Genomic DNA, 25,028 nt, shown 5'->3' with positions numbered 1-25,028 from the left:
CAGTGACCGTTGAGGCCCACTTGTGACGTTAAGTCAGATGAAGTGTCCCACCCTGTCTCATTTCCACAGGGTAACCGGTGAGCTTTCACCTCGCATTGTAACCAGACGAGGGATCGCTGTCTACGTGTGGGAGCCCCCTTCTCCTTCGGTTCCCAAACCTGCCTGTGCTATCTGGAGCTCCTCTTTGCCATTGGATGGCAAAGAAGAGACTCCTTCCCAGAAAAGGAAGATTAAAATAATGAACGAATGTGGAAACAAAAAAGTAATAGCAAAAGGGAGAGCGATTAGTTAGTGTGAGGAAGTCATGAACTGGGGGAAGAGTGAAAGAGAGCGAAAGCTATAGTAGCCTGTTAATGAGATGCAGACAGAAAATGTGATAATGGTTATAGAGAGAGGTAAAGAAAGAGTTGAGGGCCGGGACACGGAGGTGACAGAGCGGGGCAGACATTTATCACCTAATTAACCAGAGGTCGGTCGTTCTCACCCTATGCCAGGAAAGCCACGGGTAGGAAAGGGGGTGAGTGTGTGTGTGTGTGGGGGGGCGGCGGCGGCATCTCGAACATCTGAGAGTCTTGCACAAACGAGGCTTCACTCCGGATTAGACTCTTGTGATTCATTGCATAAGATTAAAGCTCAAGTCGGTTAGGTCTATGGTGTGGTTTGTGGAACAGGACCATGGTCGTTTATGTGGATTGGAATTGGGGGTCATTCTAAAGCGTTCATGAGTTGGCAATATGATTTGTGTGTTTTTATTTTAGTCATTGATCTGAGTGAGTGTTTGATGTCAACACTACATCGTGAATTTACTCCAGTCTATTAGCTAAACACAATTGTCAAATTGATCATGATTGTCCTCGTTGAGTACGTTCAGATCAGGTGATCGATCAGTTTTGCTCCCTCACTTTGGAGAGTTGATGGGCTGTGTTGGCCAGGCCTCGGTCAAAATAATGTTTATTTGTTTACTTCATGTATGTTTTATTGACAGCAGTAACCCTGACACAGGTATTTTGTCTATTCCCTCGGTTCTTTAGGATTACACACGCAAAGAAATTACCTTCGAAACAAAATGCAAAACTTCGAACATCCATAACCTTAAAAAATACATAAGTCTTCAATTTCTCAGAAGATGTCATTCTGATATGTATGTGAGATTACATTATTGCCACCAAAAGTAATGCATTGTATTATCTAACTGAAAGTAAAGAAATCAAGCTTAAAAAAAAATATGTCAACAAAACAAAGAATGCAAAGTTATGTGTCTGTGTTTCTCTCTCTATACACAAGAATTAAATTTGACAAATTGTATACAAAAGGGGACTTGTTTTGGTTAGAGTGTACGTGCATTCAATCTTATATGGACTAACTGCCCCCTGTAGTGAGGTCCACAAGACCACACGGAGCCAACATCTTGCCACACCTGAAGAGTGATTCAATCACATCAGAATCAGCCCTTGTGACACCCTCAGTATGCTGATTACCCACCAAACGCCGATGCAAAGGAACCATAGAATGGGGGGGGGACCTCCCCAATCTACCAAATCAGCCCTCCTGCTAGCTTGCAAGCTTCAAAGGGCCTGATTTAGACAACACGTCTCCAGCGACCATTTGCTATCCGTTTCAGCGGCGATTTGAACAAAGAACATACCTTGATCAGAACTTTTGAGGAAAGTTCTTGAGACTTTACCACAAGAGTACAAGGTGGAGAATTATGAGAGGGATATGTGGTATGTTTGTTACTTTGTTTTAATGTTGTGTTCACTGAAATCTTGATTCTAGTAACAACTCCTTCTTCCTGAAAGATAACCACGTCATTCTTGGTATCTACACGAAGCTATCATAATAAAACAATCATTCAACTATATTTTGTAACTGTACCAAGATGTCCAGAACAATATTTGAACCATCGAATGATCAGCCAGAGATCAGATCACACCTTTGGTAGGTGTGAAGGAAGGAGGGGGGAGTTGAGAACCCAGCTTCCCCCAATCCACATCTGACCCCAGACGGGTCCTCCCTCGAACTGTATAAAGCCCTAAGATGACCATCAATCTCGGACTCCAGCGAAACCGACCATGGCATGAACGCCATCAGGATTGGCGTTCCAAGGACGTCGCCAAGCTTCTCCTGAGATTCAACTTTATAGTGATCGCGACACTATCTGGACGTTTCAACAGAAGAACCAAAAACGCAATTCCAAATGCGACTTCACTGAGATCCCGCAGACTCAGTCACATGACCCAGCGCAGCCGCGCTGTGACTTCAGATTCTTCAAATGGACCTTTGGCGCAAACCGCCCTCAACATCATTGATCAACCCCTGATCAAACGTAACTATGGCTAACGCTCTTTCCCCCTCGACATGGCATTGGCGTGAGCTCTGTTTATGATTTGTAAGGATGTAATCACTGACTGTACAATTTCTGCCTTTCTTTAAGTTAGACCATTTCATTCTGTTCATTGAAACCAATCTCTCATATCAAACCCATAATCCAACTTTTCATAAGATCTGTTTACCTTACTTGAATAAATTCATTGTAAAGATATTTTGACGTGCGTGTTCACTGATGTTACAATTGGCTCTACTCTTAGAACGAATTCATTCCTAAAGATGAGACTGATTATTACATATTAAACATAGGATTCCCTAATGTCCTAAACCAATATTAGGGTGGTGCCCCAGACTTTATGATAAATTAAGTATTTCTATCTTTAAACGAGCAAACCCCGCTACACCCCCTAGACCCTCCACAAACCACCCACAGGAATGTGAAGAGAGACAGTCAGCCATTTTGGAGAGGTATCTCGCAGTTTCTACATGGGCTATTAGCTTATGTGTGGTTCATACCTCAGAAGGGCGTAGTGCACAACTCCTGTGACACGGTTGAACAACTCTGCCTAGGTAAAACTAGCACCCCCCATGGAACTCCAGTATTTGCCACATTTGCTGTTCATAAATAAATGGCCTTTGAGAAAACCCCGGCCAAATTAATTTTATGTCTGATTTATTAATTAATCAAAGCTATTTCCAGCATGCTTTTGCGTAGCATATTCTGTGTCCAAATTTTTTTCCCCCCGTATATTTTTTTTATTAAGAATTACAGGATTATGTCAAGGGTATGTAACTCAATTGTATTCAACATAAAGTCAAGATAATCATTGGAAAAATTTGTTTCTGAATTCACAGGACAATTAAATTCATAGAGCAGCTAAAGATGGACCGCGTTTGTTTGTGTGTGTGCGTGTTGATGTGTGGGTGTGGGTGGAGGTTATTATGGGATTGCTTGTTTTGCAAATAGCTCATTATCTCGATTCAGTCTCCCTCAGGATTACTCTGCTTCCTCAAACAACACAGTGCTTTCTGTTGCCCTCTTCCCTATTCCTAGAAATTACAAGAAAACTTTTGTGTGTGTGAGTGTGATACCTTTCCATTTGTGTCTGCTAAATGACTAAAATGTATGTGTCTAAGAGGGAGAGCAGAAATGGCAGAAGTGTCAGGGACTGGAGAGTGTCTGTGATTAGGAGGAACCTTTCCATTTTTCTGTTTAATGGGATTAAGCACTGGGAGTGCCCTCTGTCCCTGTGTGGCCTGGCTGATCAGCTTCAATTAGCCTCTTCACTCACTCACTCACTCACTAACCAGCCAGCTGGTCACCATGACAGCAGATCTGGTGTCAAATCTCCAGAACCCCATAAGTACTCGGAAGGTGTCAGGAGGTTGAACTGAATCAGTCTTCAGACTTGTGTCTACAGTCAACCAGTGTTTAAAAAACGGTAAATAGATTGAGAGACTAGTTTGTCATGGGCAAAGCCTACACAAAAACGGAATGCATTTGTGACTGTATTGTAAATGTAATATACATCTGTCTCTTCCTCTCTTTCTCCCTGTCTCTATCACTTTCTCTTTTTCTCTCTGTATATCTTAACTTCAAGGAACAGGTCCTCTGATTATTTCATTGAAATGCTATGAGCTGTGATAAAGGCTGCCATCACCACACAGCCTCAAAATAGTTCAAGGATATCAGCAGTTTTCATCAGTAACCCTGGGAATTCTTGATTGTGGTGCAACTGTGTGTCATTCCATTCAAGTACATTCCATGACACTTATGACATACAATAATTTGTAACCTGGGATGAACTTGTGTTTTTGTGTATCACGTATCTGATGTTCTCTCCTAGGCCCAGATAGCCTTCCTGCAGGGGGAGAGGAAGGGACAGGAGAACCTGAAGAAGGATCTGGTCAGGAGGATCAAGATGCTGGAGTACGCCCTAAAACAGGAGAGGTGGGTTCTGTATGCACAATGTGTACACACACTCCAACAAACAGGGTTAGCCTGTGATCATATGTGTCGGCACACATGCATGCTGACACATGCCCATTTAATGAGAGAACCAGTTACAAGAAATACTCTTGTTTTTTCTCTTACTTTCTTGTTCTACATTTGTAAAATCCTTCCATGTGAATGTGATACATGCTAGTTCCCACAGACAGACACACACACACCGCACACACATACACACAGACACATACTACATACATACTGACTCACTCACTATTGAACCATATATTACATTCATCTCACACCCAGGATTATGTCACATGCTAAACACACACAAACGGAATAGTGGGAAACGTAGTTCCAGGCAGACATCCTGTCCCCAGAACAGCATTCACGCAATCATGTGCTAGGCGCACCTTCCTTTATCTTGGGATTGATGTGTGGCATCACACCCCTGTTCTACTTATCACACTCCAGGCGACCTAGGGATTATACCGACTGGTTGCCTGAAACACCCTCACACACACTAATTCACATACACAAACACTCAACCTCTCCCTTTATCACGTACGCACATACACACACTCACCCACACACACAAATGCAGTTCAGTCCTGACCACATGGGTGATGTGGTGGAGACACAGGCTTAAAGCATGGTAAGTCTCGTGAGAGGGAAGAGCAGCTATGAAGAGAACATGCACAACATGTCTCCCAGACCACCTCTCGATTGGAGCATCAGAACAAACTGTTCTTGACTCTCAAGCTCCTCGTCTCTGTCTTTCACCCATGCTCACCCTTTCTCTGTCTCCCTCTCTCTCCGTTGACTTCTCCTTTGCTCTCTTTCCAACTTTCTCTGTTGTTCACTATCTCGTTTTCTCTTTTTCCTTTACTGGCTGTTCACTCTTGCTTTTTTGTAATTTTGTTTATCTGTCTCTCTCTCTCTCTCTCTCTCTCTCTCTCTCTCTCTCTCTCTCTGATGTGTGTATATGTGTGTGTAACGGGTGTGAATCCGTGAATCTCACTCAAGTATATAACAGGCGACCGGCGTCAAGGAAGAGCTAGCTTTACATTTACATTTATGCATTTAGCAGACGCTTTTATCCAAAGCGACTTCCAAGAGAGAGCTTTACAAAAGTGCATAGGTCACTGATCATAACAACGAGATAGCCCCGAACATTGCGAGCAGCCAAAACATGAAGCATACATTGTGAAAACCAAATAAGTGCCAAAGTGAAGAACCATAAGGGCATGCAGTTAAACAAGTTACAATTAAACAACATGAAACTCAAAAGTGCAAGTGTACCTGTAGAAAAACAATCAACAGTAAAAAATATAGTACAAGAATTTAAATCCGTTACAACCAACCAACAAGAGCAACAAGTCTCTCAATAAGAGTCATTGTGATTCTGGAGGAAACTAACATCAGATCCAGCCAAGCATTCCTAAGTGCCGTTGTACTCCCGGAACAAGTGCATCTTGAGCCTTTTCTTGAAGGTGGGGAGACAGGGGAGTTGATTCCACCATTGGGGGGCCAGACAGGAGAAGAGCTTGGGTTGGGAGTGGGCGCTCTTGAGAGGTGGGACCACCAGACGGTTGTCAGAAGAAGACCGAAGGTGGCGGGTGGGAGTGTAAGGCTGGAGGAGAGACTTGATGTAGTCGGGTGCAGTCCCGTTCACCGCTCGGAAGGTCAGTACCAGAGTCTTGAATCTGATACAGACCGTGATGGGAAGCCAGTGGAGGGATATGAGGAGCGGGGTAACATGGGAGCGTCTGGGTAGATTGAAGACCAGACGGGCCGCCGCGTTCTGAATCCTCTGGAGAAGGCGGGTTGCGCATGCTGGGAGACCGGCGAGCAGCGAGTTGCAGTAGTCCAACTTTGAGAGGACAAGTGCTTGGACTAGCAGCTGGGTGGAATGCTCAGACATCTCCTGATCTTCCGGATGTTGTAGAGGGTGAATATACACAACCGGGAGACCGCAGCAATGTTGGCTGTGAGGGAGAGCTCGTCATCGATGGTCACCCCGAGGTTCCTGGCAGAGGATTAAGGGGTCACCGTTGCAGATCCCAGGGTGATCGAGAGCTCGTGGGAGATGGAAGGCTTGGCTGGGATGATGAGAAGTTCTGTTTTGGTGAGGTTCAGCTGGAGGTGGTGCTTGGTCATCCAGTCGGAGATGTCTGCGAGGCAGGTCTCAATCCTAGCTGAGATCCTCGGATCAGTCGGGGGAAACGACAGGTACAGCTGCGTGTCGTCAGCGTAGCAGTGGTAGGAGAAGCCATGGGAGGTGATGATTGGTCCAAGCGAGGTGGTGTACAGAGAGAAGAGGAGGGGTCCAAGGACAGAGCCCTGTGGGACACCAGTGGAGAGCTGGCGGGGTCCTGACACTTTGCATCCCCAGGAGACCTGGTAGGATCTTCCTGACAGGTAGGATGAGATCCAATGAAGTGCAGTGCCAGTGATGCCCATTTCAGAAAGTCTGGCGAGCAGGATATGATGGTTAACCGTATCAAACGCTGCAGAAAGGTCCAGCAGAATGATGACGGATGACCTCGAAGCCGCTCTGGCAGACTGGAGGGCAGTGGTGACTGACAGGAGGGCAGTTTCTGTGGAGTGGCAAGTCTTGAAGCCCGATTGGTTGGGGTCAAGCAGGTTGTTCTGAGAGAGAAAGTTTGACAGTTGGTTAGAGACAGCGCGTTCAATTGTTTTAGAAAAGAAGGGTAGCAGTGATACTGGTCTGTAGTTCTGGAGGACGGCTGGGTTAAGGGAGGGTTTTTTGAGTAGAGGGCTAACTCTGGCCTGTTTGAAGGCAGAGGGGAAAGTGCCAGAAGTAAGAGAAGAGTTAAGGACATGGAAAAAAAAAGTTATGATGGAGGGAGAGATGGTTTGAAAGAGAGGGGAGGGGACTGGATCAAGGGGACAGGAGGTGGGGCGATGAGAGAGAATGAGGTCAGAGATCTCTGCCTCGGACAGGAGAGAGAAAGAGTTTAGAGATTTAGTAGGGTCAGTCATAGAGGGTGGGTGGGTAGGAAAGGTGGGTTCAGGGAACCGGCTGCTAATGTCAGCAACTTTTTTCTCAAAGAAGGAGGACAAGTCGTCTGTCTTCAGGGTGGAGGGGGGGGGGGGTGGGGGGGTTAAGAAGGGTGGAGAAGGTGGAGAAAAGTTTTTGAGGGTTTGAGGCAGAGTTAATTTTGGTCAGGAAGTAGTGGGTTTTAGCATCAGTTATGCGGGCAGAGAAGGATTTGAGGAGGGAGTGATACTTATCAAGGTCAAGACCGTCTTTGGACTTGCGCCATCTCCTCTCAGCTGCCCGAAGGATGGACCGTTCTTCACGAATAACATCCGTGAGCCACGGGCAGGAGGGAGAAGATTGCGCAGGCCTGGTTGACAGGGGACAGTGTCGAGTGATTCAGTTAATGTGGATAACAGGGTGTTAGTGGCAGTGTCAGTGGGGTGGGACATGAACTTGTCAATGGGAGGGAGGGAGGATGTTACAATGGAGGAGAAATGGGAGGGGGATAGGGAGCGGAGGTAGTAGGGGTTGGAAGGAGAGAGACAGATAATTGGATGAAGGAGTGATCAGAAATGTGTAGTGGGGTTACAGAGGTTAAGTCAGTGATGCAGTTACGTGTCAGGATGAGGTCGAGCTGCTTTCCTGCCTTGTGGGTCGCCGGTGTGTTCAGCAACTTCAGGTCGAAGGAAGTCAGAAGAGACTTGAAGTCGACGGCCTGCGTTCCTTCGAGGTGGATGTTGAAGTCCCCAAGGAGTATCAGCGGTGTTCGATCATCCGGGAGGACGCTGAGGAGCATGTCCAGCTCCTCCACAAAGTCAGCTAGCGGCCCTGGTGGGCGATAGAGGACAACTAAAAATGCTTTGATAGGATCAGTTAGCATCACATAATGGTGTTCAAATGATTTGGCAGCAACAGAGAGTGGGCTGGATGTGTATTTAATATGTGGGGAAAGAAGCAAACCTGTCCCACCACCTCGCCCGGTTGAGCGAGGTGAATGAGAGAATGAGTGGTTGACGGAGAGAGCAGCTGGAGTTGCAGTGTTCTCTGGGCGGATCCATGTCTCTGTCAGCGCAAGGTCGTGCAGAGAAGCATGGGATGCAAACGCCCGCAGGTAGACTCCCTGTCTTTGTTCGACCGAGTCTTCGTGCACCGAGGCTGCCAGACGATGCTGCCTCTGCAGTGCTAGCCGCCTTAAATATGCTAAACTCAGTAAGACACTATTCGCTCTGAATCTGATTACAGAAGTCAGAGCTATTTAACCAAATTCTACAATGGCCCTAATTATGCAAACAAAGCCAGGGTCTCACTCGGCGGCAAGTACCTTGAAACTTGATCTCTAGCTAGCTACCTATTGAGAAATTTAGCTGCTATACCCTTACCCTCTGTCCTTGAGACAAAGTTTTAGCTAAACACAAATGAATGAAACAAACTCTGGTTACTTACAGTCAGATGGCAGTCACGAAGTACACTCAGTAAGACACTATTCGCTCTTTTCGTTGGCGTAGCTGGTAGTGGTTGCGCTTGGCAAGTCAGGGGTGGCGTGTTCAAGCCCAGCGAGTGGCGGACATCGGCCCGTAGACCTTGTGACGGAGCGTGGCCACGTCTGTTACATATATGTATATTTTTATTATTTCTCATTATGTGCTTGTTGTTGTAATAGGACAGGATGGACAGGGCAGTCCCGTCACTATCGAATTAATCAAATTCAAATACTGCAACAGAGACTTCATGTACCCCCCCAGTGGGATAGAATGGGGCCTGGATCTTATCAACTACCAACATCTTTCATCCATGATGTGTATCTTCAGAGCCAAAAGGGGCCCTCTAATGTCCCTTAATTTAATTTGTCCTTTTTTCATTGTCCTTTTCCGGACTTTTTCCCTCAGGGCAAAATACCACAAACTCAAATATGGAACAGAGCTGAACCAGGGGGACATGAAACCACCTACCTACGATTCTGGTAAGTCTGTGACACTGAAAGGCAAACTGGTGGTGACTCAAATTTAATATTTCTAAGGATTCCACTTGTACAAACGGTAGTTATTGACTACTGTTAAAATGTAACTATCCCTTAAATTTTCAAGTTGGCACAGACCATGGTCAAATCTGGGGTGACTCAGTGGCCACATAGCATGGATGTTCACAGTGCCTGTCTTTAGTTCCATACCAAACCATTTTGGTGTGGAACTAAAGTATGAGTAGGCTACATACGATACTAAACCTCAAACACAGCAGTGTTTCCCAACAATTTGAGGTGGTGCGCCACAGAATCAACACCGGCCGCCACATATTGCGTTTTGTTATTATTATAATTTTTTAACACTATTTAAAACACGCAGCGTATTCGTTCAGCTGCATTTCCTTTCCCTGTTCTCCCTCCGTCTCTCGGTCGCTCCTGCGTCTCTCACATACACACACACATTCACAACCATAGATATATATAAAGGCTAGATGTCTTACGGCGGAGTCTAGAACGTCCGCACATGGCGGTCATCTTGCTACAGTCAACTCGCTCAACCATAACATTGTGTTGGTGCTACATGTACTTTTTAAATAACCATAACTTGCTCAATTTTCAACCGATTTTTAAACGGTTTGGTTTGTTATCAACGTCAGAGATGTCGTTATGCCACTGCATACTTCTATTCTATATTTAAAAAAAAACATGTATGCAGTGGCATATTCATCAAATGCCCAACCAGAGAAGAGAACACTCTGGATCACTGCTACACTACAGTCAGTAGAGCCTACCACGCCGTCCCTCGTGCAGCACTGGGTCACTCTGACCATGCCATGGTCCATCTAATCCCTGCATACAGGCAGAAATTAAAGCTCTGTAAACCTGTTGTGAGGACATCAAAACAGTGGACCAGTGAGGCTATGCAGGATCTGCAGGCGTGCTTGGACTGTACTGACTGGGATATGTTCACGACTGCTACCAATAGTCTGGATGAACTCACAGAGGCTGTGACATCATACATCAGCTTCTGTGAGGACTGCTGTATTCCAACACACACCAGGGTGAACTTCAACAACGACAAGCCCTGGTTCTCAGCAGAGTTCAGAAGGTTGAGGTCAGAGAAGGAGGAAGCATTTAGGAGTGGGGATAGAGACAGATTCAAGGAGTCAAAGAACTGGTTTAGCAAGGCGGTGAGAGAGGCTAAACGACTGTACTCAGAGAGACTGAAGCGCCAGTTCTCTGCTAACGACTCTGCTTCTGTCTGGAGAGGGCTCAGGCAGATTACCAACTACAAGCCCAGAGCCCCCCACTCCACTAACGACTCCCGCCTGGCCAACGACCTGAACGAGTTCGATTTGAAAGACAATTGGACTGTCCTGATCTACCCCCTCCCACCCATGTGGCCTCCCCCCTCTACAGTGACGACTCTCTCCATTCAGGAGGGTGAAGTTAACAGACTTTTCAAGAGGCAGAACCCCCGCAAAGCAGCTGGGCCAGACTCTGTCTCTCTTGCCACCCTCAAGCACTGCGCTGACCAGCTGTCTCCGGTGTTTACCAACATCTTTAACACCTCCCTAGAGACATGCCATGTGCCAGCCTGTCTCAAGTCCTCCACCATCATCCCTGTGTCCAAAAAGCCAAAGCCAACAGGACTCAATGACTACAGACCCATCGCCCTGACCTCTGTGGTTATGAAGTATTTTGAGCGCCTTGTGCTGGCACACCTCAAATCCATCACCGACCCTTTCCTGGACCCACTGCAGTTTGCCTACAGAGCCAACAGATCTGTGGATGACGCCGTTAACATGGCCCTCCACTTACCCTACAGCACCTGGACTCCCCAGCATCCTACGCCAGGATCCTGTTTGTGGATTTCAGCTCTGCCTTCAACACCATCATCCCCGACAAGCTCTCCCAGCTGAACGTGCCCGACTCCACCTGCAGGTGGATCACAGACTTCCTGTCTGACAGGAAGCAGTGCGTTAAGCTGGGAACACAAGTCTCTGACTCCCGGTCCATCAGCACCGGATCTCCTCAGGGCTGCGTCCTTTCCCCTCTGCACTTCTCCCTGTACACCAACAGTTGCACCTCCAGTCATCCATCTGTCAAACTTCTGAAGTTTGCGAACGACACCACCCTCATTGGGCTCATCTCTGACGGGGACGAGTCTGATTATAGGTGGGAAGCTGACAACCTGGTGACCTGGTGCAGCCAGAACAACTTAGAGCTCAATGCTCTTAAGACAGTGGAGATGGTTGTGGACTTCAGGAAGAATACAGCCCCACTCACCCCCATCACCCTGTGCGACTTCCCAGTTAACACTGTGGAGTCCTTCTGCTTCCTGGGCACCATCCTCTCCCAGGACCTCAAGTGGGAACTGAATATCAGCTCCTTCACCAAGAAAGCACAACAGAGGATGTACTTCCTACGGCAGCTGAAGAAATTCAACCTGCCAAAGACAATGATGGTGCACTTCTACACAGCCATCATTGAGTCCATCCTCACCTCTTCCATCAACATCTGGTACGCTGCTGCCACTGCCAAGGACAAGAGCAGACTGCAGCGTATCATCCGCACTGCTGAGAAGGTGATCGGCTGCAATCTGCCTACCCTCGAGGACCTGCACACCTCGAGGACCCTGAGGCGAGCGAAGAAGATTGTGGCCGACCCCTCCCACCCTGGCCACTCCCTGTTCCAGCTACTCCCCTCCGGCAGAAGGCTGCGGTCCATCAGGACCAAAACCTCACACCATAACGCCTGGGACACACTGCCTGCGATCGGCTGCGATCTGCTGCGACGCGCCTGGAAGCGCCTCCTTTTTTCTTTCGGCGCCCATGCTATCAAATGGGACCGACCACACTGGCTGCGAAGCGCTGTGAAGCGCTGCGATCGCCTGCGATCTGCAGCGATCGTTTCGGCAGCTGGTCGAATTTTTTCGCGAGACGCTTGCGAAATCGGCTGCAGGATGATGAAATACACCATATTAGTTGATATATTTGAATAAAAAAACATGTTATTAAGATTTTACTCCATTAATTGTAGACTACGGTGAACATTTGTAAAGTTGTAGACTTTATAATTACACAATGTTGGTAAGAACGTCCTTTATGGTTACCCTGATGAAAACGAATGAAAATAAACAGATTGATCCGTTGAGCTAGCATGCCCGTAGTTGTTTTGTTTGTTTGAGAGAAACGAGTTGTCACGCGTTGCACACAACACACACGCAGACATAGCCTACCGAGAGAGAACCCCCAAGTCGATTTCTAAAATCAGCATCAAATGAATTCTCGAAGTTGAAAAGCACAGGGAGTTGTTGTCTATGTCAGCAACAATTTTACAAGGACGACATAGATAAGGATCAATGCTGGGATATAGCCAATGCCATGTTTATGTACCATGTCAGCGTAAAGGAAAGCTCAGAGTAGCTGAAAGGCTTGGTGACCGGCGCGGAGAAATGCACGTCTGGTGAACAGCTTTTGCTCAGTCTTAGCAGATCGTAGCCGATCGTGGCGCTGCACGGCGCGTCCAGGCGCTTCGCAGCCAGTGTGTCCCAGGCGTAAGAACAGTTTCTTTCCATCTGCTACTGGCCTCTTCAACCAGGCCAAGGACTCCCACTGACATTCATTCATTATTTAACCCAGTATCTGATTGCACTATGTTGACCACTCATGCTGCTCATTGGGTGTGCTTTGCCTTCGGCAAGGGCACAACCTTTGTTCTCTCACATATATATTATTATTATTTATTTTCCCACCCCTAAATCTTCGTCAATATTTGGAGTTTGAGTATTATTGAGTTGCTTGTATTTTTATTTGCGTTCCATTGCATGGTTTAGGCTGAAGTTAAGTTTTTGTGGCGAAAAGTGAAGCTAACGGTGGCTAATTTGCTAGCCACAGTCACTGACGTTACTAACGTCACTACGTCACTAACGTCACAAAAACACGCGTGACTACCTGTAGCAGAGCATTTGTTTCGCATCTGTTAACTTGGGGGATAGCTAGGCTAACTATAGCTTTACTGAAAGGCAGTTGCAGAAACGCCACAAGCAAAGAGGCCAGGGTGATAACTATTTACTCATTTTACTTTGTGATGTGAAACACAATTGTGAAATGTAATGTACATTATTAGCTGATATTATTAAGGAAGTAGGCCCACATCTACTTTCGGAGAGAGGTAGACGGTAGTCTACTATTTCACTGAAGCATTAGCATGAAATTAGCCTCTGTTGCCCGGGCAACACATACTACAGTGGTCTATGATGCATCGGTTTTCAGTCGTTAAAATAAACATTCCTCACAAATACATTTTCGTTGTAGGATTTATTATGACATTACATTACAAGTAAACGATTTGTTGGTGAAATTATCATTACCTGTGGTTTCAAACCAGTGTTGCTCATTGCAACGCTGTAGCCTACGCGAGACACAGCTGTTTAGGAAGTCAAACGGCGACAGAACATGTTCGGCACTCTCCTTACTTAAATCAAAAATCTATCTAACTACTAACCTTAACTTCATTGCCACAGCCTAAACTTTGTCAATCTGTTCATGAAAATAATTAATTTCAGCCTAAACCGTACAACGGAACGTTAAATCGAATTCAACCAACGCAATCGCTACCAAGACGAACACAGCAGTAGTCTAGTACCGTAGTAGCAGAGCCATAGAAAAAGAGAGTTGCGACACGCTTTGATCTCGCCAACACGTGATCACGTGGTTCATGTAGCTCGCTGTAGTTCTAAAACCCCCCACTGCTGTCAACCGGTTTGAATGGTTTTCAATGAAGCTGGCCAACGGAAGTCGCTTTCTCAGGCAAATGATGAATGAAACAGGCTCGGTTAAAGAAATCCGATATTCTGGCTATCTTCAGCAGACTCGTATCTACAAAAGGCAGTCCTCCCTGACGTGTTTGGTGTAGAATGGAGTGAAATACAACATTGTGAACACTCACTGCCAGTGAAACACAGGAAAAAAGCTAGAATTTTTTTGTCACGTGGTTCCGGTAGCTCCCTGTAGTTAAACAAAACCCCCACTGCTGTCAACCTGTTTGAATGGTTTTCGGCGGGACAGACAGCAGCACCATCTCGATTCACGGACATTTTCGGTATATTAACACATAATGTCAATTGGTTACTGGTGTGTTGTATCATGTATGTCTGATACTTTATTAACATGTATGTATTACATGAACTTATACATAACGCAATATTGTGAAGCAGAGCTAGAAATGGCTATGCTAGCTACCATACTGTACAAACGGTACTGTACCATACTGTACATACCAAACAGTAGCCTAATGAGGACTATATTGTTCCACTTAACGTTTAACCTTAGACGGTTGAAGTAAATGGGTCTTGTTAAATGTTTTTTTATTCATCAGCCCACTTACAATTTAGCCTACCACATTAACAACACTTATATTTGTAGTACTTGATGCAAGTTGAATCTAACCATTATCACCAGCAACTGCTCAATTTAAGACAAGAAAGGAGTTTGGTAAATAGAACAGAATAAACAAGGCAACCAACTGCATTCAATAAAACATTTTATTGTACAATATGTCCTGTGTTCTTCCACTCCCCTTTGTTTGTAGTGATCCGGTGATCTTCTGGCTATGATACATGTACAGCTAGCTAGAGTAAAAGTGTTGCTTACGTAGACCTACAGTCTAGCTCCAACTGCATTTAGAATCTAACAAGCTTACGATAAACTTTAACTAAAGCTGGCTATATAAAATACTACTAATAACAATTGATATGTGGTGGTCGAAATATGAAAAAATGCAGGATTTTCGTGAATTTACCAGCTAACTTGCTTCGGACCACTTAATTTGCAATTCATTGTTGCGAGCTCTACTAACTAGGCTAATAAGAGCTATATATAGAAGACTTACTTTGTATGCCAACGAACACCAATAATTAGAACTAATTTGACAGACTATAAGCCAACTGACTTCTGGTTATGATACACGTGCTCTCTAGCTAGCTTCAGTAAAAGTGTTGCTTATGTTAGATACTAGCTAGACCGTCTAGCTCTAACTGCGTTTCGAATCAAACAAGCTATAATCTTACGATAAACTTTATCTAAAGCTAGCTATATGAAATACTACTAATAACAATTGATATGTGGTGGTAAAAATATGAAAAAATGAAGGATTTTCATCAATTTACCAGCTAACTTGCTTCGGAGACACTGAAAATGAATGGGGTTGAACGGTGGAAAATGCAATGTTTGGAACTACAGGTCGCATGTGACACGCTTTACTTCCGCATTCCTCGATAACAATGGGAGTCTATGGAAGTGTCGCAACTCTCTTTTTCTATGGCTCTGCGTAGTAGTACAATTTACCGGAGCAGCTTCTCCACACAGGGCTATATCGCATTTTGCGTTGTTACTGACAATGATCGCTACCAGTGAGCTTTTTATGAATGAGCGATTTTCCACTAAATAAATGTCAAGCTTATTTACGTTTTGGGGGGCATATTTTCAGTTAGCAGATGGTACTGTTTGAATCGCTATTCCATCTTCTACTGCCGGGTAACGTCGTAGAATAATCTTCAAAGGGGGTTCTTTATTAATGAATGAATGCAATGAGTAGGCTAAATGCCTGAAAATATCATGAGAAGGGAAAAACTTAAAATGACGTTTAAGTCATAGAGATTAGGTCAATTTTTACACCGGTCTGCCAAATTTATTCGTTTTGATTCAACGATGAGGCTGCCTCTTGCAGGGGAAATGAGAAGACATCTATTTCATTCTACACTTCACTCGTATTTTCAGTTGTAAATGAGCAGCAAAAAAAAATGCTTTTAAATCTATGTAATCTTTATAAATAATAAGTATGCATTTTTATATAAAATATACAGAAATATCAGTTGTAAAAATGTCATTCAAAAACGGACCCCTGTGCAACCGACGCAAGCAAGCACACCCTACAATTTCCCCAGAAATTGTACCCTCTCTAGTTACAGTAAGCTAGGCCTATGTTTTTTTTTTTTTTTTTATACTTTCATATTTTCATTTATCATCTTTAATGTCATATGTCATGTGGTTTCAACAAATGTATTATGTAAATGACACCCTCACAAAAAAACGATAGGCTATCCTCTCAAAAAGTATAGGCTAGCATATTGCGCTGTGCTTAAGGAGCCTATCTATCACGCAATGAGCAATTAATTCGGTTTCATGTTAAATTCTGCTAATTATTCCTGCACCTTCTGCAACAGGTTCCTGTAGTAAAAACGGACAAGACATGTCTGTGACAGACTTTCTGTATGTGTGTTCTGCTTGTAAAGCCTCAATCTAATCGTGTTTACATAAAGCTTACAAACCTGTTGCTATGACAGCATAGTCCAGGATGAGCTTCGAAGAACCGAACAATCCAAGATAATGACAAATCGTCAACAATCAAATCCAGCTAACTGAGTTAGCGACGTACTGAGAACGGGCCCCTGCTTTCTTACCTGCCTGTTTCTATATCTGTTTGTCCACATCACCTGTTGCTTCAGCTGGCTCTCTCACAGCAGCATGTTGGATGCTGTCCTCCTCTCCTACTCTTTGTTCAATGCCTAACAAATCTTTCTTTTTCCCTCCCTGACTCTGTCTTTCTGCTTGAGCAGCACTGGTTGAAGCCTGAAAATATTGTAAACAAATTAATAACATAACTAACTAGAGAAGGTACCATTTCTGGGGAAATTGTGGGGTGTGCTCCTGTATTTTTGTACGTCCTTCGACTGGGTTAGCTCCTGTGATTCCCACACAACAGAAGTGTAGTAGTTAGCTATCTCTACAATTTACCGGGGCTAGGTCTGAATCTAGGAGAAAAACGGAGCATAGCTGCCAGCTGTAGGTATATGCAGGTAGCAACGCTAGTACTAAATAACTATTTAGCTGGCCGGCTCCATGACGCCGGGTAAGTAGGTGAGACTGCTCACCAAAAGAACAAAGGGGAACCCACTAGTCTGGCAGATCAAGAGTCGACATGTTCGTAGTGTAGCATCCGAGGTGTACGGATGTTAGTTACAATGTATATTTCACAGGGCTCTCAAGTTTTGAAGACAGGCAAGAGTGACAAAATTAATTAGTGAATTGCTTTTTACCTGACATCTTTGAAAGACAGATGCTATGATTAGTGCATCCATGGCCAGGATATAATTATAAAGTATGACATGATTTTAAAAGTGACCTATACCATCGACTATGCAATACACTTAAATGTATTTAGTGCTAATACAATTATTATGCCTATTTGGAGAGAGATGTTTATAATGTGACAATATGTCAGTCATCGTGTGAAAATGAAAATATGACTAGGCCTAGACTACTTGTTCTGAGCAGGTGTTGTCAGTGAACAGGCTGTAAAACTGTTGGTTAAGTTACCGACACTCCTGAAAAACTGATGCTAATTATCTGGGAAACATTTTCTAACAGCAGTCAAGTTGTCATTGTTTGTGTCAAACAAGTTGTGAATTTGTTGTTACATTAAAACAGGAGATCATGACTTACTCTGTGCTCAAAGTAATGCTCGAGCTCCAGTGGTTTCCTCTGTGGGTGAACGAAACTTTCGGAAGACGACGTAGCAAAATCACGTGAACAATTCCAGGATATACTTTTTTTTCATTGGTTGTTGCGTTAAATCTTACTCAGATACAATAGAACCATTTTCTGATTGGCTATTGTGTAGCCCCTTTCTTTTTTTTGATTGGCTGATAAGTGGCAGGCTCGACTAAGAACTCCGGGGGAGACGCGCTTGATTCCTGCCAATTCCATAGTTAAACCTTTTCCACCAACGCATTTTGGGTGCCGGTACGGAGCCGGTGCTTAATCGCGAACCAGTTCTTTCTCTTTCGACAGACTGAGAACCGGAAAAGTGGTTTGTAAGTGGTTCGTACATGGTTCGCAAATAGCACCACTTCAGAGCTGGTCTAGATTGGGAACCAGTAGTGGAGGGGGGGTGGGGGCGGGGCTGCCGTAAACCCCGGGCCCCGCACCCGAGGGGGCCCCGCGATCTATGATTTTGTTTTTTCATAATTTCTCTTTGGCAACAAAACGTTGATTGTATCCATGGTAGACAATTTGACTAAATATCGTTTTTCCATATAGTTGTGTGCAATCTCTTCGCAAATATATCACATTGCTTCTTTGTAGGTGAGATTATTATTGTGGCGCAGTGTTCCTGGGCAAGTTGTATGAACAAGGATTATCGTGATCATCAGGTTGTTTTAATGTCTCATTCATTCCTGTTACTCCATCAAGCATGGGGATTAACTAAAATACAATACAATTTGACTAAATATATGTACATTTTCAATTTGTTTACATGACGTAGAAACGTAGTAGACGTACAGTAGGATAGACGTTGAGCAAACTTTCGCAGTTTGAGCATCGCTTTGCTGATTTCAAGAGAATGGCTGAGAAATTTGCTGTGATGAACCCGAAACATTTTTGTCACCCTGATGCTGCTCGGAAAATTAAAGCGCTTGCGGAGTTCTATTCGGAATATCTGTCTAAGGCCGATTATGTGGTTGATGAATTTGTTACACTTCGTACTATGTACCGTGAGCTGAGCATTGAAAATCATGAACTAAACACACAGCATCCTACCATTTCTCATTGACAACGACATGAACCGTGCTTTCCCCAACCTTGCCATTCACACTTGACAATTCCGATAAGCAGTGCTAAGGCAGAGAGGACTTTCAGCTGTCTGAAATTGATAAATAATGTGTTTTGACCTGTGTGTAGGCTATGAGTTTGCTGGTTTTGAGAGATGCACAATACATGTCAGTTCGGAAAAGAAAATGATTATAGTTTAGTGGAATTTTAGTTCAATTGTAGCATGCCTGTAGGTGGTCAACTGCAGTGCGCGTCACGCGTGTGTGTGTTGCACACTCGTTTTTTATCTTCATGGGGGCTTGGTTTTGCGTGTAGCTTGCCCAAATTGTTGCTGAAAGAATTGTTATATATGCCTATGTTTGTTTATTATTAGTTTGTTTATTATTAGTTGTCACTGTTAGGATGACTATAGGCTACTATACTATTATTGGGTGTGCTCAAGCCTTCGGCGAGAGCACAACCTTTGTTCTCTCACATATATATTATTAGGTTCCTCCGGTAGGAGGGAACCTATTGTTATTGTTGGTATTCTTATTATTAGGTTCCTCCGGTAGGAGGGAACCTATTGTTATTGTTGGTATTCTTATTATTAGGTTCCTCCGGTAGGAGGGAACCTATTGTTATTGTTGGTATTCTTCTTATTATTATTATTTTTCTTCTCCTTGCGCCCCAATATCTCAAAAAGTCCCTGGTCATAAATTTTCTAATTTGGCACATTGATACTACATCCAAGTGGGTACCCCCACACCAAATATGGGCCACATCGGACCATAGGGGGCGCCACAGGCCACGCCCAAAAGTCCGATTTTCAAAGTGATGGCATTTCCACCCCATTGCTCCAATTCTTCTGATACTTGGTGTGCATGCCTCATTTTTCATGAGGAACAAAAAACCCTCAAGGACCCATAAGGTCCGCCATGATGGATTTTCCTGTACTGTGATAATTTGGGAAAATCTTCAAAATTCCTCTTCTCTTGAACCAAAGGTGAAATTGACTTGAAATTTGGTACAGATATGTATCATTGACATATTTAAAAACGTTACTTAAGGCAATTGAATCAAGTACAAAATGGCTGAAATGGGTGTATTTATGTAAATGTACACATTGCCTCAATATGTTTGTGTCACTAAATCAAATGTATTTTTGAAGGATGGTTAAAACTTAATAGGCTTTAAGGTGAGATGCCCCTGAAGTACCATGCAAAGTTTCACTTTGATATGTCGAAATATGACTGAATTACAGATGTTTGAATTTCGACCAAATCTGACAATGCTCGCCATTGGAGAAACAGCTTTTTTTGTTATCCAGTTTTGTGTAATCCATGTCTGGGAATGGCTCAATTGGCTGGTAAGCAAATGGTTGTAGGTTCAAAACCAGTCAGAAGCATAGTTTTTAATTTTTTATTCTGGCAAAACGGTTTCTAGTCTCCCGATAAATCCTCCGGTTGTAAAACATAGCAATGCGTGTTTATTTGAGCCCATCACAACACTCCGATCATCTGTTTAGCGAGACTGTGTAAACCACTGCAAAACAAGCCAGGTTCACCACAGTAGCTAGCTACTTGTAGTCTACGCATGGTAGAGATAACTCTAATGGTTATCTCTAATGAAGTAAATTAATTGTTCAGGTGGATCCCTTGCCTGTTGCACAAATTCATTTCAGTAACCTGAGCCAGGACACATCCCCACTGATGCTAGGCATGATTTGAAATTTGACAAGTTATGGCACTCCTAACAACCTTTTAAAAAAAACTATGAGTAAGTTATTCTTTACAGCAGCAACCCAGTCATTCCGTTGTCCCGTTTTTATAGGAAATGTACAAGCAGTTTCAACTTTGGACGAATCTTACAATGCTTACCACAGGAGAAACAGCGTATTTTTTTATACAGTAACTGAACATCAAATGTATTTTTGAAGGATGGTTCAAACCTAATAGGCTTTAAGGTGACATGCCCCTGAAGTATCATGCAAAGTTTCACCTTGATATGTCAAAATATGACTGAATTACAGCTGTTTGAACTTGGACCAAATCTGACAATGCTAGCCATTGGAGAAACTGCTTTTTTTATTATCCAGTTGCTGAACTTTGTGTCATCCATGTCTGGGAATGGCTCAATTGGCTGAGGAGCTCAATTGGCTGGCTAAATTGGCTTACATTTGAATACCTGTTTAGTTAAACAGGATGACATCGGTCTGAAGTACCATGCGCAATTTTACCTTGATATGTCAAAAGATCATTGAATTACAGCTGTTTAAATTTTGGCTGAATCGAACAATGTGTGCTACAGGAGAAACGGCTTCTTTGTTATATACAGTAACTGACCACATGTTCTCAGCCTTGACGGTAGCTCAGTGGATTGAAACGGTGTCCTGCAAAGTGCAAGGTCACAGGTTTGAATCCAGCCACTGCCTTTGGGAATGTCATAATTTTGATTATCTGTTTAGTTAAACAGGATGACATCATTCTGAAATACCCTGCAAAACTGCAATTTTACCTTGACATGTCAACCGTTTCTTAACCTTTGTCCCAAAGCTGACCAAAGCTAATACTCATATCACGCAGTCGGAGCACAGATAGATAATCAGCGTCAGCACCCTTGTGTACCCAGCATGCAGTGCGGCATGTCAAAAAACGCAAAGACTTGTGGAAAATAGTTTGGTTACAACAGCCGTGCGAGGGATTTCAGTTGTTGTGTTCATTCAGTTAGATGTTTGTAATGTTATTGTTTGTTAGTTAATATAATCTTGTTGGTCACCCTGATTGTGCATGTTGTGTAGTTTAATGGGACCAGAGAGTCGGCTGCTGTACTATCACAAGCTATTCTCGCAAGCAGCTGACCCTAACCCTAGCAACGTGAGCTCTGCCTAGCCCCGTTGCCCACATCACTATTGTTAATTGTGCATTGACTGAGATTCTGGAAAGAGATCAACTCAAGAAGAGTTTCAATATCCTATAAAAGGTAATACTCTACCCTTTCTATTCATAAAATCTCAACAGTTGCTGTGTAGCAGAGAGGGTAGAGAGACTGACTTGTAACCTTATGCTCATGAGTTCAAATCCCCATTCAGCCTATTGTCGTTGGCCAAACATGAAGTAGTTTTGCTCTCATGTTGTCCAAGTCTCGATCTTCTACAGTGTACATGTTTAAAATATTTAGCCATTTTGCGGAGGAACCCGCATCGCTGCTTGCAGCTATATTTATTATTATTATTATTCTTTTTGCCCCCCTAAAACTCAGTCAATATTTGGCCTACATAGACAAAGTAGGTGTCAAAAGTTTCGTCTTGGTAGCGATTGAGTTGCTTCTATTGGAATTTACGTTCCGTTGCATGGTTTAGGCTGAACTTTTTGTGGCGAAAAGTGAAGCTAACGGTGGCTAATTTGCTAGCCACAGTCACTGACGTTACTAACGTCACTACGTCACTAACGTCACGAAAACACGCGTGACTACCTTTGGCAGAACATTCGTTTCGCATCTGTTAACTTGGGGGATAGCTAGGCTAACTATAGCTTTACTGCAAGGCAGCTGCAGAAACGCCACAAGCAAAGAGGCCAGGGTGATAACTATTTACTAATTTTACTTTGTGATATGACACACAATTGTGATGTGTAATGTACAATATAAGCTGATATTATTAAGGAAGTACATCTACTTTCGGAAACAGTAGTCTACTATTTCAGTTATGTGTTGCCCAGGCAACACATAACACATAACAGTGGTCTATGATGCAACTGTTTTCAATCGTTAAAATAAATATTCCTCACAAATACGTTTTCGTTGTAGGATTTATTATGACATTAGATTACAAGTAAACGATTTGTGGGTGAAATTATCATTACCTGTCGTTTCAAACCGGTGTAGCTCACTGCAACGCTGTAGCCTACGCGAGACACTACAAAAACATCTACACAGCTGTTTAGAAAGTCAAACGGCGACAGAACATGTTCGGCACTCCCCTTACTTAAATCAAAAGTCTATCTAACTACTAACCTGAACTTCATTGCCACAGCCTAAACTTTGTCAATCTGTTCATGAAAATAATTAATTTCAGCCTAAACCGTACAACGGAACGTTAAATCCAATTCAACCAACACAATCGCTACCAAGACAAACACAGCAGTAGTCTAGTACTGTACCGTAGTAGTACAATTTACCGGGGCAGCTTCTCGCATTTTGCGTTGTAACTGACGCTTATTATGAATGAGCGATTTTCCACTAAATAAATGTCAAGCTTATTTACGTTTTGGGGGGCATATTTTCAGTTAGCAGATGGTACTGTTTCAATCGCAATTCCATCTTCTAATCTACAGTACTGCCGGTAACGTCGTAGAATAATCTTCAAAGGGGGTTCTTTATTCATGAATGAATGCAATGAGTAGGCTAAATGCATGAAAATATCACGAGAAGGGAAAAACTTAAAAGGACGTTTACGTCATAGAGATTAGGTCAATTTTTACACCGGTCTGCCAAATTTATTCGTTTTGATTCAACGATGAGGATGCCTTTTGCAGGGGAAATGAGAAGATCTATTTCATTCTACACTTCACTCGTATTTTCAGTTGTAAATGAGCAGCAAAAAAAAAATGCTTTTAAATCTATGTAATCTTTATAAATAATAAGTATGCATTTTTATATAAAATATACAGAAATATCAGTTGTAAAAATGTCATTCAAAAACGGACCCCTGTGCAACCGACGCAAGCAAGCACACCCTACAATTTCCCCAGAAATTGTACCCTCTCTAGTTGGGTGTGCTTTGCCTTCGGCAAGGGCACAACCTTTGTTCTCTCACATATATATTATTATTATTATTCTTTTTGCCCCCCTAAAACTCAGTCAATATTTGGCCTACATAGACAACCTAGGTGTCAAACGTTTCGTCCTGGTACCGATTGAGTTGCTTCTATTGGGATTTAGGTTCCGTTGCACGGTTTAAGTAGAAATTAAGTTTTTGTGTCGAAAAGTGAAGCTAACGGTGGCTAACTTGCTAACCACAGTCAATGACGCTACTTACGTCACTAACGTCACGAAAACTCGCGTGACTACCTCTAGCAGAATATTAGTTTAGCAGCTCGTTAACTTCTGGGAGATAGCTAGGCTAACTATAGCTTTACTGCAAGGCAGCTGCAGAAACGCCACAAGCAAAGAGGCCAGGGTGATAACTATTTACTAATTTTACTTTGTGATATGACACACAATTGTGATGTGTAATGTACAATATAAGCTGATATTATTAAGGAAGTACATCTACTTTCGGAAACAGTAGCTAGTCTACTATTTCACTGAAGTATTAGCATCATGACATTAGCCTCTGTTGCCCGGGCAACACATAACAGTGGTCTATGATGCATCTGTTTTCAATCGTTAAAATAAACATTCCTCACAAATACGTTTTTGTTGTAGGATTTATTATGACATTAGATTACAAGTAAACGATTTGTGGGTGAAATTATCATTACCTGTCGTTTCAAACCAGTGTAGCTCACTGCAACGCTGTAGCCTACGCGAGACACTACAAAAACATCTACACAGCTGTTTAGAAAGTCAAACGGCAACAGAACATGTTCGGCACTCCCCTTACTTAAATCAAAAGTCTATCTAACTACTAACCTGAACTTCATTGCCACAGCCTAAACTTTGTCAATCTGTTCATGAAAATAATCAATTTCAGCCTAAACCGTACAACGGAACGTAATCCAATTCAACCAACACAATCGCTACCAAGACAAACACAGCAGTAGTCTAGTACTGTACCGTAGTAGTACAATTTACCGGGGCAGCTTCTCGCATTTTGCGTTGTTACTGACGCTTATTATGAATGAGCGATTTTCCACTAAATAAATGTCAAGCTTATTTACGTTTTGGGGGGCATATTTTCAGTTAGCAGATGGTACTGTTTGAATCGCAATTCCATCTTCTAATCTACAGTACTGCCGGTAACGTCGTAGAATAATCTTCAAAGGGGGTTCTTTATTAATGAATGAATGCAATGAGTAGACTAAATGCCTGAAAATATCACGAGAAGGGAAAAACGTAAAAGGACGTTTAAATCATAGAGATTAGGTCAATTTTTTACACCGGTCTGCCAAATGTATTTATAAATAATAAGTATGCATTTTTATATAAAATATACAGAAATATCAGTTGTAAAAATGTCATTCA

At 43.2% G+C, this 25,028-nt stretch overlaps 1 protein-coding gene across 3 annotated transcripts in view; it reads left to right on the top strand.

The window, feature by feature from the left end:
* The window catches only part of strn (striatin, calmodulin binding protein), a 76,354-nt gene that overhangs the window by 19,186 nt on the left and 32,140 nt on the right, over positions 1-25,028 (top strand). For all 3 annotated transcript variants that reach the window (XM_062448798.1, XM_062448797.1, XM_062448796.1), the window contains exons 2-3: positions 4,176-4,279; positions 9,173-9,246. In XM_062448798.1, coding sequence (XP_062304782.1) covers positions 4,176-4,279; positions 9,173-9,246 — 178 coding nt within the window. The remainder of the gene's footprint in view (positions 1-4,175; positions 4,280-9,172; positions 9,247-25,028) is intronic.

This window comes from Osmerus eperlanus, chromosome 22 (assembly GCF_963692335.1).
Source record: "Osmerus eperlanus chromosome 22, fOsmEpe2.1, whole genome shotgun sequence".
NCBI classification, from domain to species: Eukaryota; Metazoa; Chordata; class Actinopteri; order Osmeriformes; family Osmeridae; genus Osmerus; species Osmerus eperlanus.
This window is presented reverse-complemented; position numbering and strand designations above follow the sequence as displayed.